General features: G+C 43.2%; 1 protein-coding gene across 1 annotated transcript in view; it reads right to left on the reverse strand.

The window, feature by feature from the left end:
- SLC44A5 (solute carrier family 44 member 5) overlaps window positions 1-19,108 on the reverse strand; it is a gene marked incomplete at both ends in the record, with an annotated part of 98,676 nt that overhangs the window by 10,961 nt on the left and 68,607 nt on the right. Inside the window, 8 exons of the mRNA XM_082003187.1 lie at window positions 757-849; window positions 3,551-3,650; window positions 9,796-9,927; window positions 10,357-10,469; window positions 13,030-13,113; window positions 14,070-14,193; window positions 15,816-15,876; window positions 16,658-16,786. Coding sequence (XP_081859313.1) covers window positions 757-849; window positions 3,551-3,650; window positions 9,796-9,927; window positions 10,357-10,469; window positions 13,030-13,113; window positions 14,070-14,193; window positions 15,816-15,876; window positions 16,658-16,786 — 836 coding nt within the window. The remainder of the gene's footprint in view (window positions 1-756; window positions 850-3,550; window positions 3,651-9,795; window positions 9,928-10,356; window positions 10,470-13,029; window positions 13,114-14,069; window positions 14,194-15,815; window positions 15,877-16,657; window positions 16,787-19,108) is intronic.

Here is a 19,108-nt window from a genome sequence, read left to right on the forward strand (position 1 = left end):
ACTAAGGCAAACTCCATCCCGGAGCTGTAATAACCCCTGACCAGAATGGGCAAGGGGAATAACCTTGAAAGCTGACTCCGTCTCTCCTGCACACCTACCTTTGACAAGGCAAATAATGCAGTAGTTCTTTGACAGTTCATATTTTGGTGGAAGTAGACACAGAGCATAAGGATATATTAACATTGTCCTGAACAGCTGGGCCTGTTTGTATGTGAAAAAAAAAAACCATAAAGCAATTTTCTCCTTTCTGATACCTCGCCAAACCCTTGCTGTTCTGCGAACAGACAGTGGTTGCTGTTAATGCAATTTAGAGCGGACTCAGCGCACTGTATGTTCTCTCACTCCTTTCCTATACTTTTCTGAACAAAATGCACCTGAGCCCACCCCCAGCTAACTAAGAGATCATTAACGTCAGGCCTATGGAGCGTGCAGCACATTAAAGGCCATGTTCATTCTCTGCTGAGAGCCCTTTTTTACCCCTTCAGGACAACATTATGTAGTACACAAGGCCTTGTACGATCCCCCCTGCGTTGGCATGAATTTTAGTCCAGTTCTTGTTAATGGAATTAAATTCATTGTCCGATTTGTACATCACATGCAAATGTGCAGAGAGAAAGAGTGCATCAGTGCAGCAAGCGCCAAGTGACCAAATAGCTCTCTCAACGCTGGTTTGGTTAAGGTGAAATAGCAGAGAATTATCTGGTCTTGCAGACCAGAAGAATGTTCCTCTGGAGAGGTACAGAGACAAAAGGATACACAGCTGTCACAGCCCAGTAGGAAATACAAACTGCAATGAGTATGAAGGTGACGACTGGGTAGAACAATGTAGACATTATATAGCCAATAGCCCTATGAAAGAAACAAAACACATCAGTAAGCTAAAACAATTTAAGAAACAAGCTTTTTGTCAGTCCTCTTCTAGCATCATCCTTTTTACTTTAAGCTACTTGTTGATAGTGATAGCATAATCTTGTGCTGGGATCTCAGAATACTGCAGATTCTTTCTTCAAATGTCTTCACATCTTCATTTCTACCATCCCACTTTTATCGGCAGCACTACAGTCAACTTTATCACTTTGCCATGGTCAAGCCTGTCTTCTACTTTCTCCTTCTCCATTATTGCTTAAAAGATCCAGCTCTTTCCAGGTTACAAACCCATTTTCATCACATCTCCTTGCTGACTGCTGCAGATGTTAGCCTTTATATCCTTGTCCCACTCTACTCAGCTCCTGTGCTCTTCCTTCAGCTCCTACACACTTGAAATTACCTCTTGCTACTTCATATTTGAGGACTCTGTTCCCAGCCCCTTTCCTGCCTTAAGTACTAACTGTTTTGGGGCAGGGACATTCAACTTGTCTTTGTAATGTCAGGACATGCCAACGCTGTCCTGTGACTATGTGACTTTCCTTGCATGTGCCATAAATGAGCGGTGCTCGCCTTTGGCTGTTGGCAGGAAGGAAGGATAATGGCCTTTCACTGTTGACAGCTTACAGAGCTCCTTTCAACATCAAAGCTGATATTTTAGGAGCTCACATTCCACTAATACTTCTTGTGGCTAGAATGCAACTTGAGCATGCCAGTTCCTACTCTGCCAAGGACTCCTCCACTGGAAGAGAGTGAGTTGATACAGCCCCTCTGGGGGTGGCTGCAGCTACCTCAGAGGCGAATACCTCCAGCTGGGTATCTCACTGGATGTGATTTCAGAGAGCATGTGTTTTGTTCACTGAAGCTTACAGGCTGGTCCTCTTTACACTCCTGTCATCCTCCTCTTCCCACTACTCTACATTTTCTTCCCAGTGACCCTGTAAGCTTATCACAAGCCTTTTTGTCTCTTATCATGTCCTATAGTATTTCTTCTATAACTTGTGGCACTTCTGATGCTATTTGTTTTATAGGAGGCAGTTTCCAGAATGTAAAAGGAGACAAATTTACTCAGTTCCTACTACTAAACTAGTAAATGCTGTGGAGAATCACTGAATAGTTTGGGTTGGAAGGGACCTTTTAAAGTCATCTAGTCCAACCCCCCTGCCATGAGCAGGGACATCTTCAACTCGATCAGGTTGCTCAGAGCCCCGTCCAGCCTGACCTGGGATGTTCCCAGGGATGGGGCATCTACCACCTCTCTGGGCAACCTGGGCCAGGGTTTCACCACCCTCATTGTCAGAAATTTCCTCCTTATATCTGCTCTAAATCTGCCCTCTTTTAGTTTAAAACCGTTACCCCTTGTCCTGTCGCTACAGGCCCTGCTAAAAGTCTGTCGCCATCTTTCTTCTAAGCCTCCTTTCAGTCCTGGCAGCTGCAGTAAGGTCTCCCTGGAGCCTTCTCTGCTCCAGGCTGAACACCCCCAACTCTACAGCCTGCTGATCATTTTTGTGGCCTCCTCTGGCCCCGCTCCAGCAGATCCATGTCTCTCCTGTGCCGAGGGCTCCAGAGCTGGACGCAGCACTGCAGGGGGGTCTCCCCAGAGCAGGGCAGAGGGGCAGAATCCCCTCCCTCGCCCTGCTGGCCACGCGGCTTTGGGGGCAGCCCAGGATATGGTTGGGCTTCTGGGCTGTGAGCACACATTGCTGGCTCATGTCCGGCTTTTCACCCCCCAGGACCCCCAAGTCCTTCTCAGCAGGGCTGCTCTCCATCCCTTCATCCCCCAGCCTGTGCTGGTACTGGGGGTTGCCCCGACCCAGGGGCAGGACCCTGCACTTGGCCTTGTTGAACCTCATGAGGTTCACAGGGGCCCATTCCTCAAGCTTGTCCAAGTCCCTCTGGATGGCATCCTGTCCCTCGGGCGTGTCAACCACAGCACTCAGCTTGGTGTCACCTGCAAAACTTGCTGAGGGTGCCCTCGATCTCACTGTCCATGTCATTGATGAAGACATTGAAGAGCACTTTAATATTTATTTAATAGAAAAGAATTGTCAGCACTGTGTAAAACAGGAACCACTGTGAACAAAGTCTATGCGGATTTCAGGAAACACAAAACGAAGAGCTCTCCTAGGCCTTCAACTCTCATATCCTGCTCTGCTTTCTTCTTTACTCAGAGCTGAAAAGAAGTATCTTGGACTGCACCATATTACAATGTCTGGCCATGGTGCACATCCACACAAAAGTTTGACTGGAGCCAGAAGAATCCAGTCTTTCCTAAATAAAAGCCACAGCCAAAACACCACCAATCCTCTACCACTAGTATGTCACTCACACAGACCAAACTTGGCAGCTGTAGGTCCCAGGCTCCTATTAACAGCGTACCACACTTAGCATTTCTGCCAATACACCTTTTTGCACTGAGGATAGGTGGTACTACTAACAGTTTATGTATTCTTAAGGCAGAGAGCTGGGAGATAAGAAACGTCTTATTGCAAAAGAGAAAGATCTTATAAGCACAACCTCATTAACAGAGAACTGACATTACTTATACTACTTGTTCAGCTCAACAAATCCAGTGTTGGACATTAACAACTTTCTGCCCTTGGTAGTGCAAGATGAAGCTCAAGAAGAGTGTAGCCTAGAGATCATTTAATACAATTCAAAATATATTAAAATCAGACAAACATACCTACTACCTTCCTTCAACAGTGCAATAGCAATCCGGATCCGATTCCTTAGGAAGATCAGCATCAGTATGATTATGACTTCAACACCACAAAGTATTATCACTATAAACAAACAAACAAAGAAAGTTAGATTTATCAAGAATCGAACCAATATCCTTTCTCTGTACACTGTTTTCTTTCCCTTGTATTTTACACTATTGTTCATGAACTCCATAAAATTGTCTGCTAGAGCAGTTCTCTCTTTCCCTCACTGCACCTCCAATCTTCAATCCCATTTCAAAGTTTTGTAAGTTCCAGCATCGGGAAATTCTACACGCAGAGAGTTAGTCAGAATGTGTAGGACCATGACATTAGCATTTATAATTTTAGAAGAAAAATGAAACATATCATTCTCAGACAAAGATAATAATTTACTTAAATGTGACTGTAGTATTTGGCCTTAGATACAGATCACCCTTAACAAATTCTACTTTTCATAAACAAGCATTTTGCGTATTTATACTCTAATGCTGTTAATTTGTAGTATTTAGATACAGTAAAAAAAAAAGATGAAGAGTCAACTTTTTAATGAAGAGTGCATTTTTCTGATATATATTATTCTAACATTTAGATGCACTTAAATCAATAGGTTTGTTTGAGTATTAACCTGGCGTGAGCTCCTTTCACCTCATTTAAGTGAAAAAAAAGAAGAGGCTAAGATATGACAGTTTTGGACAAATTATTTTCACCTTCCAGTTGTGCTGCTGGAATTATACAAACTTCCTCTGAGGTCAGAGAGCTGAGAGCACCATGTCCCAGAACACTTCTTCTCTTCATTATGAGCAGTGTTTGAATCACAACCCAGATCTGGTTTAAAGAGTCTGCTTCAGTCTGATTTCTATTTGTGTCAGTTCAAAACCCACTTCTGCAGTAGAAAGTAAAAAAGTTCTCTGGACTTCACGTAGAGAAGAGAGAGTCTTTAATGGATGAAGCACACCTCATTTGGCTCAGAGGTGTATCCATTAATTCTGGGTGGGTCAGACAGTTGGACGGTGTTTAAACCAGCCCAGCAATTGTGGATAGTTGCACACAGAATCACAGAATCACTCAGGTTGGAAAGGACCTTCAAGATCATCAAGTCCAACCATTAATCCAGCGCCACCATGTTCCCTAAACCATGTCCTGAAGCGCCACATCCACACGTTTTTTGAACACTTCCAGAGATGGTGACTCCACCACCTCCCTGGGCAGCCTGTGCCAATGCCTGACCACTCTCTCGGTGAAGAAATTTTTCCTAATATCCAGTTTAAACCTCCCCTGGCGCAACGTGAGGCCATTTCCTCTCGTCCTATCGCTGATTACTTGGGAGAAGAGACCAACACCCACCTCACCACAACCCCCTTTCAGGTAGTTGTAGAGAGCGATAAGGTCTCCCCTCAGCCTCCTCTTCTCCAGCCTGAACACCTCCAGTTCCCTCAGCCGCTCCTCATCAGACTTGTGCTCCAGACCCCTCACCAGCTTCGCTGCCCTTCTCTGGACACGCTCCAGCACCTCAACGTCCTTCTTGTAGTGAGGGGCCCAAAACTGAACACAGGATTCAAGGTGCGGCCTCACCAGTGCCGAGTACAGGGGCACGATCCCTGCCCTGCTCCTGCTGGCCACACTAGTGCTGATACAAGGCCAGGACGCTGTTGGCCTCTTTGGCCACCTGGGCACACTGCCGGCTCATGTTCAGCCGGCTGTCAACCAGCACCCCCAGGTCCTTTTCTGCCAGGCAGCTCTCCAGCCACTCCTCCCCAAGCCTGTAGCGTTACACGGGGTTGTTGTGGCCCAAGTGCAGGACCCGGCACTTGGCCTTATTAAACCTCATGCAGTTGACCTCTGCCCATCGATCCAGCCTGTCCAGATCCCTCTGCAGAGCCCTCCTACCCTCCAGCAGATCAACATTCCCACCCAACTTGCTGTCACCTGCAAACTTACTGAGGAAGCACTCGATCCCCTCATCCAGATCATCAATAAAGATACTGAACAAGACCAGCCCCAGAACTGAGCCCTGGGGAACACCACTTGTGACCGGCCACCAGCCGGATTTAACGCCGTTCATTACAACTCTCTGCGCTTGGCCATCCAGCCAGTTCCTCACCCAGCGAAGAGTAAACCTGTCCAAGCCATGGGCCGCCAGTTTCTCCAGGAGAATGCTGTGGGAGATGCTGTCAAAGGCTTTACTAAAGTCCAGGGAGACAACATCCACAGCCTTTCCCTCATCCATTAGGCGGGTCACCTGGTCATAGAAGGAGATCAGGTTGGTCAAGCAGGACCTGCCTTTCATGAACCCATGCTGGCTAGGCCTGATCCCTTGTTGTCCTGCAGATGCCCTGTGAGCACTCTCAAGACCAACCGCCCCATAATCTTCCCCGGTACAGAGGTCAGGCTGACAGGCCTGCAGTTCCCAGGATCCTCCTTCCGGCCTTTCTTGTAGACGGGAGTCACATTGGCAAGCCTCCAGTCTTCTGGGACCTCCCCTGTTAACCAGGACTGCTGATAAATGATGGAGAGGGCCTTGCAAGCTCCTTCGCCAGCTCTCTCAGTACTCTCGGGTGGATCCCATCAGGCCCCATAGATTTGTGGGTGTCCAGGTGGTTTAACAGGTCCTTAACTGCTTCCTCCTGGATTATGGGAGGGTTATTGTGCTCTCCATCCCCATCTTCCAGCTCAGGGGGCTGAATACCCTGCGGATATCTGGACTGGCTATTAAAGACTGAGGCAAAGAAGGCATTAAGTACCTCGACCTCGTCCTCGTCCTTGGAGACAATGTTCCCCGCCATATCCAGTAAGGTATGGAGATTCTCCTTGCCTCTCTTTTTGTTGTTAATATATTTGTAGAAGCATTTTTTATTATCCTTTACAACTGTGGCCAGACTGAGCTCTAGCTGGGCTTTTGCCTTTCTAATTTTGTCCCTGCTTGACCTAACGAGATCCTTGTACTCTTCCTGAGTTGCCTGCCCCTTCTTCCAGAGGTGATAAACTCTCCTCTTTCCCCGAGTCCCAGCAAAATCTCCCTGTTCAGCCAGGCCAGTCACCTTCCCCGCCAGCTCTTCTTATGGCACATGGGGATCGCCTGCTCCTGCACCTTCAAGATTTCCTTCTGGAAGACTGTCCAGCCTTCCTGGACCCCTTTGTCCTTCAGGACTGACTCCCAAGGGACTCTCTCAACCAGTGACCTGAACAGGCCAAAGTCTGTCCTCCGGAAGTCCATGGTAGCAGTTTTGCTGACCTCTCTTCTTACTTCGCTCACAACTGAGAATTCTGTCATGTCATGGTCGCTAAGCCCGAGATGGCCTCCAACCACCACATCTCTCACCAGTCCTTCTCTGTTTGTAAACAGCAGGTCCAGCAAGGCACCTCCCCTGGTGGGCTCACTCACCAGCTGTGTCAGGAAGTTATCCTCCACACACTCCAGGAACCTCCCAGATTGTTTCCTCTCTGCCGTGTTATACTCCCAGCAGATGTCCGGTAGATTGAAGTCCCGCACAAGAACAAGGGCCAGCGAATGCGAGACTTCTGCCAGTCGTTTATAGAATGTCTCATCTGTCTCTTCATCCTGGTTGGGTGGTCTGTAACAGACTCCCAGCAGGATATCTGCCTCATTGGCCTTCCCCTCATCCTTACCCATAAGCACTCTACTTGGTCTTCACAATCATTGACTTCTATACAATCAAAACACTCCCTAACGTAGAGAGCCACCCCACCACCTCTCCTTCCCTGCCTATCCCTTCGGAAGAGCTTACAGCCATCCATTGCAGCACTCCAGTCATGAGAAGCATCCCACCATGTTTCTGTGATGGCACCTACATCATAGCTGTCCTGCTGCACTACAGCTTGGAGCTCCTCCTGTTTGGTGCCCATGCTGTGTGCATTGGTGCAGATGCACTTGAGCTGGGCTATCGCTTTCACCAACTCCAGCATGCCACCCCTAGGCTCATCTCTGGTGAGCCTGGTTTTATCCCCTTCCCCTTTGAATCTAGTTTAAAGCCCTCTCAGTGAGGCCTGCCAGCTCGTAAGCAAGAATCCTTTTGCCCCTTGGAGTCAGTTGCACTCCATCAGCTGTGAGGAGGCCCGGTGCCGTGTAAACCGCCCTGTGGTCAAAAACCCAAATTCTGACGACAGCACCAGCCCCTGAGCCATGTGTTGATCAGGTGTGCTTTCCTGTTCCTTTCAGCGTTCTTCCCTGTCACTGAAGGGATTGACGAAAACACTACCTGTGCTCCCACTCCATCGACCAGTTGCCCCAGTGCTCTCAAGTCCTTTTTGACTGCCTTTGGGCTTCTTATTGCAACCTCATCGTTGCCAACCTGCATGACCAACAGTGGGTAGTAATCAGTGGGCCGAACCAGACCAGGGAGTTTCCTGGTGACATCTCTCACCCAGGCCCCAGGGAGGCAGCAGACTTCCCTGTGAGTTGGGTCTGGTCGACATATTGGGCCCTCTGTACCCCTCAGAAGGGAGTCCCCTATGACAATTACCCTCCTTTTTTTAACAGAGAATGTCTTGATGCGTGGGGCTGGCTGACTCACCCTAGGTACCCCCTTGGACAGACCTTCATCAGGGTCCTCATGTTCCTGTCCCTCACGTTCCAGAGCCCCATACCTGTTGTGTAAGGGCAGCTGGGACGGTGAGGGAGGCCGGGAGGGGATTCGCCGGTCTCTCTGAGCAGGGCCCTGCTTCCATTTCCCCTCACCTCTCAGGTCCCCTCCTTCTGCCCAGCAGCAAGAGGACAGGGGATCCCCTGCTGCTTGTGGAGCTTCCACCAGCTGCCCCTGCTTCAGGGCCGGCAGGGTGCGGCTCCACGAATCTATCTCCCTCTCACACTCCCTGATGCTCCTCAGCCTCTCCACTTCCTCCTTCAGCTCTGCCCGAGGCTGAGCAGGTCGCTCACCTGGTCGCACCGCACGCAGGTGGTGTCTCCTCCAGCTGAAACCAAGAACTTTTGGAGAGGGAGAGGAAGACAGAAAGGATAGTATCCCTAAGCCCTGGCTTGTCTGGAGATTTGCAAAGGAACATGGCAATTTGCTTCAGGTCCCACAGCTTAGACATAGGCTAAGAATCCAGACCCAGATAGTCACAGATGATGTTGAATGGTGATCCCAAGTATTATCAGTACCCCATGCCACCAGAACTGCAGGTGGCAAGTGACCGCTGTGGTGGTCAGAGCCACAGACTTAGTTCAGAACAAAGTGTTTGTTACATGCATTTCAGCACGTATTTTTTATATGGTTCCCCATGAAGGACTACATAATCAGGTTTCTTTAAAGTTAGTTTCATTCCAGTTCAACTCTGTTAAGCTAATGTAGCTTGTCCTACATATTGTGAAAAAGGAAAGCAACGTCAGTACATCATGAGTTCTAGACTAGGACTAAGAGGACCTATGTTTTCTTCAAGGATATTTAACTGCTTTGCTGGGTGACATTGGAAAAGTAATTTAATTCCCGAATACCTCAATTTACTCATCTGAAAGTGACACTGACCTCTGGATAAACAACACATTGGCTGCTAGGAACCAGGCAGTGTTTTAGGTTACGTCCCGTTCATCATCAGTTAGTGTCTGTGCACCTTCTAATAGAGTAGTAACACCAGTGCAAGTAATATTTGACAGGTTATTTGTTCTCTCTTCCACCCCTCATTCTCTGGGGAGGGATGTGTATGCTGCAGGGTGTGTTGTTCCAGCAGGATTTTGTTTTAAATACACTGCCCTTGCAAGAGAGGGCAATGAAGCACTTCTGAAAACAAAGGTGGTGAAATTTGCAGTGGTTCATTCCACAGTCTTAGATCAGCCTCCAGGAAAATTCAGTGACCTGAATGTAACCAGTTCTACAAAGATGTGTAGAGTTATTAATCTCATTTCTGGGGCCCTCATAAAGGGAGAATAAACAGATTGGGAGAGAAAAATGCCCCTCCTTATGCAACTTAATCAGGAATAACTTAGTTATAGCCTTCTATGAAGACTAAACACACAGGAAGTGGAACGCTAAGAACACAAGCTTTTTTCACTCTTATCACTAGTGCAGTATCTCCTATATCTCCCCTTACAAATATGCTAGTCCTCTTGCAAAAAAGTAGATTTTTGCACACTACAAAGAAAGAGAATTCTCCTTACTTCTCTAAGTAAGATACGTAGAGGAGGAGATTTAACAAAGCAGAAGCTGTAACAAGACAGTGGTTGATTCTCCTGAATATCCATCAACAGATACCAAGCTTCAAGGGCACTTACTAAATGCTAACCATGTTTGCCTCAGTTGCAGGTACACTCTGAAGTCTGTCTGGAATCCAATATCGTAAACAGTGAGGTCAGATCCAGGTATTCCTTTAAGGTGATCATATTCCCAGTAACAATGCCAGATGCCTTTTAGAAAACAATGAATACAAAATGAGTGTTTCTGAAGAGTGCAAACACAAGTTTTTTAAAAAAATCTTTTACAAGCCAAGTGTTTTGTCCTCAGCATGGCAGGTAAGCAAAAACCAAAATTCATTACTGTGAGACTAGTCAATTATAACATCACATATACAGAAGAGAAATATTAGTACAAGTGAATACAGACTAAGCATATTGTGGGTAGATAATTCAGGTTACTACATCTGGTGCTAAGTATCAGCACAGCTGGATTCTTACTAAATTTTGCTGCCATTTAAGCCCTTCTCACTTAACTAAGCGTCTAAAACTAGGCATTAATTCTCCCAATCGTTCCATTTAATTGATGTAATTAATGATTTTCCTTGCCCAAACTTAAGCAATAAGGAAAAATAGCCTCAGAGGCTAGATGATTACACCTACCATAACCTATAATTCCAATCACACCAAAGATGAAAATCCAGAAGAGAACCCCAGCCGTGAACCTCAATAACACAAGGAAGAGCAGACTCACAACCATTGCAATGAACAGCCCACTAGAAAGACAAGAAACAGAAACGCAGGGAAAACAAGTGTGAGAATCTTTCTTGCATGACTGTTACTCCAAATGAAGGTCACTCTAGCTCACATAAGAGAATGATTTGTAAAAATGTATTTCAAAATCTTCCTTATGAAATACATCCTCATGGCTATTATCTGCTATTAGAAACAAATAGTTTATATATGATGATCTCACATGGCAGAGCCAGAAATGTTTGCATACACTAGGTTCTCGGGTTGGCTGGATGGGACTAGTACAATGCCTTTTGGATCATTTACCAATGAACAACTCATCGCCTCTTTCAGGCCATGCTCTAGTCTACAGAGGAATACCTATGTGTGGGAAGGCTGCTGTTTTATGTCCTCCATTAAAAATCCCTACTTGCAAAGAAACAATGTTAGTAAAGTAACATTCTAAGAGCTTTCCTAGGAAAAAAGAATTAAATTTAGGAGGAAAACCAGTGACTCTTTCTATGCATCAGAAGAGGAAATGATCAGGGCATTGTGATGCATAAAAAGAAATTGATAAGGGATATCAATGAGGCCCCCAAGAAAGACACCTGCAGAGTGTTTTTTCTTTTTCAAATCTGTGGTAAGGAAATATTTATTGTCATTTCACTGCCAGAAAGCAAGTCAGAAAGGAAAAAGTTACTGCAAAAGGCCTCTTTACTCAGGGAGGCCTTCTAAAGCAATGTGAATAAAGCAGTGTGAATAGTAATCCCATCCAACAAACATCCAGCTCAGATGATCGACAGAACATTTTATTTCTCATAATTTTTAGTAGGTGTTACATCAGAATTTTGTATTAGTAGAGACTCAAAAAAATTTAAAACCTCGTCTTGCCTGTGTTCCCTAACTTCTCTTCTGAACATTCCCAGCTTATTTAGCCAGTTACCAAATATAAAAAAATGGGTTAGCCTGATCATAAACAATCAAAACCAGATGTTTTTGGAGACAGATGGGTAGAGGGACAAGAAAAAGAACATCAGCTTATTTAGTTAAACCTTTGTAAGCTGGTCTTAAGTCCTAGCCCTTTAAAGGCTTCCTAGCATGAACTATTCCCTTTCTGAATGTCTTATTTGAAAATGGTAATGTATTCCTCAAGAAAAGTTGTAGTTTTGGAGCTTATGACTCTATTCTTGAAAGCTGTAAGTTATCTTTATCTAAAGTTATCTTTAGACATACACAAGTCATAGTAACACCAAAACTGAGTATGTGGTAACAACTGTCCTCAATAGACTGGTTCCCTTAAACTGAAGCTTGAAAGCAGCAGCTCTTTTTGGGTATGCTAAAAACACTAGAGCAATTCTGTATTTAGTTTTTAATCCAGCCTCCTTTCACTATCAGGTCTTTGTTGTCATCACCCAAACTCTGGCATTTAAATATGTTTGTCCAGAAATCATTTGACATATGCTACCATTTGTGAAAAGTGTGAAGAAAATTCTATCCAACTACTTTAAAAGTAGCAACAATTCCTTCTAAAAATATCATATTTGAAATGTGGAAACTAACTTCAGTACTTAGAATTTCTGTTCAAAAAATGGTCAATTCTCTCCCACCTATCTGAGCAGTGAGAACTCCTTTGAAAGACTCTGCACCATAAGCCTGATTTCAATACGAGATCTAAGAGAGAACAGAGCTTGCTGAATACCAGTGAGTTTCTTGCCACCGACTATTGCGACCACAGTATCAGACTATGAGAAGGTTGTCCTCCCATCAGTGACCGAACACCTTTAAAAGCTGACAACTTATGTTTCTGAACTGACTAATTCTCCATATTAAGTTTATTATCTAAAGTTTACGTATTTATTGTTGTGGATTTGCATTCAGGCTTGAATAATGTACGCTTAATATATGCATGTTATAGGCTCTTACCTGGCAAAGACTTCTGCTCCTGTTTAAACTGATCAACACCTTGGTCCATCAAAAATAGTACTTATGGGCTAAGGATGCACATATGCTTACATATTTGCTTCAGCAAAATAGCTACTTCTTTTGTTTCAGTGCTGCATTTCTACTAATTGGTGATTAGTGAGTATTAATTGCAAGACAAAGTTAATACTGTTGAATAGTTTTTGCTCTTGATGTTGCTTTGCCAGTTGCATTGGATTTATGGATTTATATTGGATTTATGGATTATAATGGATTTAACTATATATTGCTAGCATGACTTTAGAAATCATGTGTTTTATATACATATTAATGACACTTAGCAACTGCAATTGGTTTGGAAGTCTCTTAATTAAGATTTTTCAGTTTTGGAATTACCACGCAGATGGGTCCTGCAACAGAAAACAGCAACTCCTGTTCTTCTCCCTCGCAGGATATTAAAAAGCTACTCTTGGATCAACTGACTCTCTGTGTATGTGTGCTGTGCTATCCTCACCTCATGTACAGAACCATAACACCGTTATTATCATGTGATGAAAGGAAATCACAGTTGCTCTTGGAGTTTAAAAGTAAGATTGGTAACAATTACATAGATGATCTATTTTTTAATTCCTTGCATGCTCCAAAGTGAGTTCAGAAAAATTAAAATACCCATGAAAATCTTACATTAAAATCCAATACCAAGAAATGGCATAGTCTTCAAAAATTTTCATTCCAACTGATCTTGCATCCAGGACGTTATTGATGCCGCTGAGAAAAGACAAACCAAAGAAAAGGTTGCTTTAAATAGAAAAGCAGAATTTATTTAAACAACAAATAGGCTCAGTGAAAGAATTTGAAATATCTTTGCTAGAGATAAGAGTATATTACTATCCTCTAGCTCCAGTTCTGTAATCAAGCCAACATCAATCATTGTTACGCCAATAAAAAAATTGTGTTAAAATGTCCATAGAGCTCCTGAAAAAGCTTTATTGAAAAAGCTTTATGAGTACTCACTCTTGCCAGAGATAATTGCTTATTACGTCACACGTGTATGCTATTTAAGGTCTGCAATGCACCAAGAGAGGTAAGAAAAGGTATCCCTGTGCTCCAGACAGGCTGAAGACTGACAGCAGCTGGAAAAGTGAGGCTATTGCAGCAGTTTTCTCTCATCCTGGTTGATGCCCAGGATTGGAGACACTTGCTGTCCATCTGCAAGGGAGATGTTGTCATACATCAGAGCCTAGTACATTGCTTTTTGACCTTTAGACATGTGCTAAAAGAAGGAGCACTCTGATGAGGTGAGATGCCCAAAGTTCTAGGACAGTCCATGTTAGTGGAAAGGCCATCATAGGAGGGAATAGCCGAGGCCATTACTGGCTGGCCTGAGTCCTGCAGCACAAGAATTAAATTTTGAACCTCCTTTAGCTTTCTTTAATACTAATTTTTGCTAGGAAAAGCAACAAGAATGATTTAAAAACTGACAGTCACTCTGAGACAATCAGACTAGAACTTTTGGCTTCTTGCTCATTTCTGCATACCACAGTGCTGGTTTTCCTTACTGGAACTTTGCAAGTGCCCAGGCACAGAGACACCATTTACTAACAAGTCTTACCTGGGTACCCTCAGCCATTTGCTACAACAGATTCTGATTATTTTTTCAATTCCTAAATTGTTCCACAACCTTCGAATCCAACAAACGAGTACTTAAGAAGGGTAAAACCTACTTTGCAGCTTCCCTGAGATCAGTCACATTTCTTGTTTTCCCTCTTCCATCTTTGAACGTAGTCTGATTTGCCACGGTTAGCACACCATTCTTTGTGGAGAAGTCTGGGAAGCATCTCTTAAGAACTATTCAAAATATCAAAACAAAGCTGCGTATTACATTTCATGTCAAGCTCCACTTTTATCACTTGTCTTTTGTAACATATTTAAATAATTTCAGATTCACAGTTAATTGTTTTTCAACTGATTATCTAACGATATGTTGACTTCGAAAAATCTTGGAAGAGTGATTATATTCAAGATTATGATTTTTATCCTCTGGGGCTTTTTGTCCAAGCTCAGGCATGGTGGGATCATAGCTTTCATAGATTCTAGGTGCTACCAAATAACAACAGTAGTATCTGTAGCAGTTTAAGAATTTGTAATAAATGCAGAACTTACTCTCTGTCAGAATCTGGGCAGCTTACAAAAACTGCAGCTTCTCAAATATGTCATTTCATGGTAATAATCAAACCAGCCCCCAGGGGACAGACTCAACATAAGTGGTCACGAATGGCACTAGCACCCAAAACAATACATAACAGCAAGTGTCAGTTCCTCATATGCCAGATCAGCTGCAGTACCAGCCACTATCACTAGATATTCCTGGAGAGGAAGCAATGGAAAAAAGACAGAAACTGTTTGTTAGACAGAGAGAGGAGGCGATTGTAAGAGAGAGAAAAGGAGAGATGTTTATATACTCATTTATGTTGCCCTGCTCTTTGCTGCAAAAAGTCCTGGTTTTCATTCCAAAGGGATGAGCGGGTCAGTCTTGCTACACAGCTGCACTTTAACTTTATAGAACAATTCTGGACTTTCCTTATCAGGTTCCAACAAATACTGATGCCAGGGTTCAATATTCAGTCTAGAATATCTACCCCACCAATTATTCTGATGAAATAATTAAGTAATTTTCCTCCCGCTGTAATGTTTGCCCCTTGTTGTACTCTAAAAGAAGATAATAGCTTCTTTGCAAGTTATTTTCTGTCTTTTGGGCCAGTAAATCAGTTTTCATACAAACTCTTAATATTTTTTTAAAAAAGTAATCCATATTTTCTCTTTTTGATAATCTGTCCCTGGTTTACATGATGTCTATTTTCAAGCACGGAAAAATAAACAGCAATTTTTTTATTTGCATGAGCTTCTGGGTCAGTGACAGATACTTTTGGTATTACACTCCTGCAGTTGAGATGAGCTCTGAGACCTGTGGTTATCTACTCAGAAATACCTGCTGACCATAGTGACAACAACATTGTTTGGCCCCTTAATTCCTCTGTATGCCCTGCATAGCCAGCACTGCAACTGAAAAGCGAGCTGCTTGTAACTGGGCTCAAGTATCATCTGAATTCCAACAGCTGACCAAATGATCCTTCCTTCATTCATGGCATTTTTTAATCCCAATGGGGTTGCTTGCTCACATGTTTTGGAAGGCACAATTTGAGCTGTAAAGCTTTGGTGATGATTCAAGAGCAAGAAGGAGCTCAGCTTGACCTCATCACACATTGAATGTTCACAGATGACAGGGAGAAAAAAAAAAAATAATAAATCTTTATACTTTCAAACTGTTTAAAATTGAATGGACATCACTGTCAGGTAACAACAGACAGCTCCTAGTGACCTTGCCACAAAACACTTTTCAGACTGGAGTCGTGCTTTACTGTGAATGCTTATAATCTGCTAAGACGTGTGTAAGAAGTAGAACCACTCACAAGGCCTGCTTGGAATGATCATCGAAGGACAATCTTCATCACGTAGGACTTGAGCAACAGACTAAAAAGGGGAAAAATAGGAATGCTGAATACATAGCAGAATAACTACGTGTTTTTCGTTTCTCACCCGGTCTGAGAAAATGCCCCAAACGGGGCTTTGTAGCCTCCTCCCCAAACTTGACTGGTGGAGCTGCAAGATACATTCATGATGTAAGTGAGAATCCAAACTGTCATTGTGATTTGGGAAAAGGCTATTCTTCCCTTTTCTCGTGACAAAAAATAAAAGACCTGTTCATTTTGGATCGGCATCTAAGCCAGAAGTGACTGGGAAATTGTTCCTAGCCTCCCCTTCGCCTTTTCTCTTAAAGAAGTGTAAGAATTTAACACAATTAATATAGATGAATTAAAAGGTGTTTTAAAGATGGGAGAAATAACACAGTATATTTGAGTGCAAAATCAGATATGTGAAGGATCGATTAATTTTCCTAGCTAAATTACTAACTAGCTATTGATGACTCAGGAGCCTTAAGAACTGGTTTGAGATACTCTCTTCTGCTGCTGTGGAGTACCTAAGTACTAAAGGATACTCCTTGCCACAGTACTACAACTACATGGGTAGCTGCAGATATTCTTTCAAGCAAACAGCAATCAATTAAAGAGTGGGGGATTTGGTGTGCATACAAGACCTTCACCCCTGATTAAATCACTGTCAAACCATATAGATGGGACAAATCCTTATATGGTGAAATCAGAATAATTCAAAGCTTTGATGTAGCTCAGTAATATCATGCATATTACACATTGCTTGAATAAAAAATGTATTCCATCATCATTCCACACACCTTGCGAGGATTGTTAAAGCCAGGTTTGCAGAACTGCCTGAAGTAATTCCACTGATCTGGTTTATATCTGTAGGAAGCCTGAACGTCAATGTAGGTTGCAAACCTGTCTGGGCACTTTGAGACACAAAGCTGCAAGAAGAGGAAAAAAATGAGTAAAGATACACTGCGGGTAGAGAAGGGTAAGGAAACTCAATGCAATTAAAAAGCAAGAAAAAGGCCAGCTATAAAAGTGCACCGTTTTATGGAATTGCCTTCAGTAATGTTCACTGCAGCATTTAGAAAAGGATGTATGTTTTCCTTTTGATTCCCCAGATGAATACTTGTAAAATCTTTTGATAGAATACACTTTCAAAGTCTCTCCTCATATCTGCCATATCAAGCCACTCTCCGTATCTTCTTAGGGTCTGCACATTCTGGTAGATATGCAGAGCTTTCAATCTGTTGAAAGAAATATACTTTTTCTCTGAACATCAGGAAAAAACCTGCCAGGTCCTGGCACTTCCATCAGCAGCATTGTATATGAGCAAGGCAGTGCAGTGGCTACCTTCAGAGTACACGTACTTTCTTTTTATTACATTTATAAGAAGAACTTCGTTAAAAAGAAGTTTAATGCAGCTAAAATCATTCCACCCTTCCACACAGTCTCTTCAGTCAAATACTGATATCGTTCAAGTCAAGTTAGGTGTAAATCACTCAAAGGTGACTTTTTACTACTGATTAATAAGGAATCTCCCCTAGTTACAAAGCAAGAGGGGTGCACATGCCAGGAACGAAACTCACCCCACTCAGGGTACAGCCATTATAAACCGGATTTATCTGAGAAATCAAGTGAGGACTGGTGTTTGATGAATGTGTCCACTCAGAAGTTATGATTTAGGTTTACGTAACGGAGAAGCAGCCACCCCAAGACACAGACTCTGAAGGCTCTACTGGTCACTGGAATCATGCAAGCGTACAGCTGTTCTGACCCCTCAGTGTTCCTAAATACTGTGCGGTAGTTTGAAGTCTATAATTTTAGCAAGTTTCAGCCTTTTCTAGAAGACTGTTCTCTGTTTCCAAAGCTGTGCTATCCAAATACCCTTTGCAAAGCTCTGCTATCCAAGTACCAGAGAGACATCATGCATGAAAATGTATTTCACCTCAAGGGCATTCCACCATATACAACTCACCTAAACGAATTTTGGGAAAAGATCTTGTAGTAATCCTTAGAACAGGGTAGATGCTGCAAGAGAGTCTTTCTAGATGAGCTCTACGGTCCTATGGACTACCCACAGGCCAAGGAACAAAGAAAGAAGGGTTTTGTCCTTGCTGGGACAACAGGAGACTAACTTTACTATAACCTCAGGTTCCCACCTATGAAACAGGCATGAAATGTGCTGTCTACGGATCTAGTGATCTGTAACAGTCTGCAAATAGACAGTCTTACTCAAGAACTGAAATTCCTCCCATGCCAGTTCTTGGGGTTTTTTTTCTCCTGCTATTTAATATGAATGGGACAAGAATGAAAGAACCTGTCTGCAGTTCAAAAGAGGAATTATCAAACAAATGTTTCTTCAGCATTTTCACAAAAGACCAGAAAATTAACCATCTGCAGCAGCAAACAGCATTCAAAAACATTCTCAGTTTTGGACATGTTGTGTGTTTGAACATAAACAAAATAACTACTCTGCTCCCCCAAACTCTCCTTCAACAAGTATTTCACCTTACTTGATTCATGACCACTGCCAACTTGACCACAGCACCAGTCAAATCCCACACAATGACCTCAGTATTTCTGAACAGGCTGAATTGTTCCAGTAACAGAGTCTAAGGACTGCAGGGTAACAGTGTCGGTGTCTGCATGTGGACTGATGGGGGGTCCTGAAGCAAATCTGCTGCTGATAGAGAAAGTTTCCACTCTGAGAACAACTGGTCAGTATTAACAGGGTTCTTGCTCTTCCTTGCTGGAGATTTCCATCTCTTCAGCTGTGTCAAACAGTCCATACAGGTCACACTAACTGATAGGCCAGAAACATGTATCAAGGATAGGGACCAGGAGTAAGGGCAAGCTGGAATGGGAAACATTTTAAAATGACAGTCAAATAAATAGACAATTAACATTTGTAATCAGTAAATTGGTTACCATATAACAACCCTCATCCAAATTAATACTGGACTTCACTGAATGTTGTCAAGACGGCTGAGACCATACTCTGTCACCTGCACTTTAATTACACAGTACAATTACTGCAAAAGTTGCAGCACAGCTAAGGGAGTCCAAATTGTGGTATAAGGCAAGAACAAGCTTTCAAGATCTTCACTTTTGAAAGTGCCATAGGCTCTAACCACACCCAGATACACCTGTCACTGGGGATATGCACATTTTCTTGAACATGTCTAGTTTAGAAAACCAATGTCAATCAAAATTATTTTCTGCATGCACTGATTGCTACTGGATAACTGCCTGTGATG

Source organism: Phaethon aethereus (assembly GCF_964289735.1).
Source record: "Phaethon aethereus genome assembly, chromosome: 8".
Lineage (NCBI taxonomy): Eukaryota > Metazoa > Chordata > Aves > Phaethontiformes > Phaethontidae > Phaethon > Phaethon aethereus.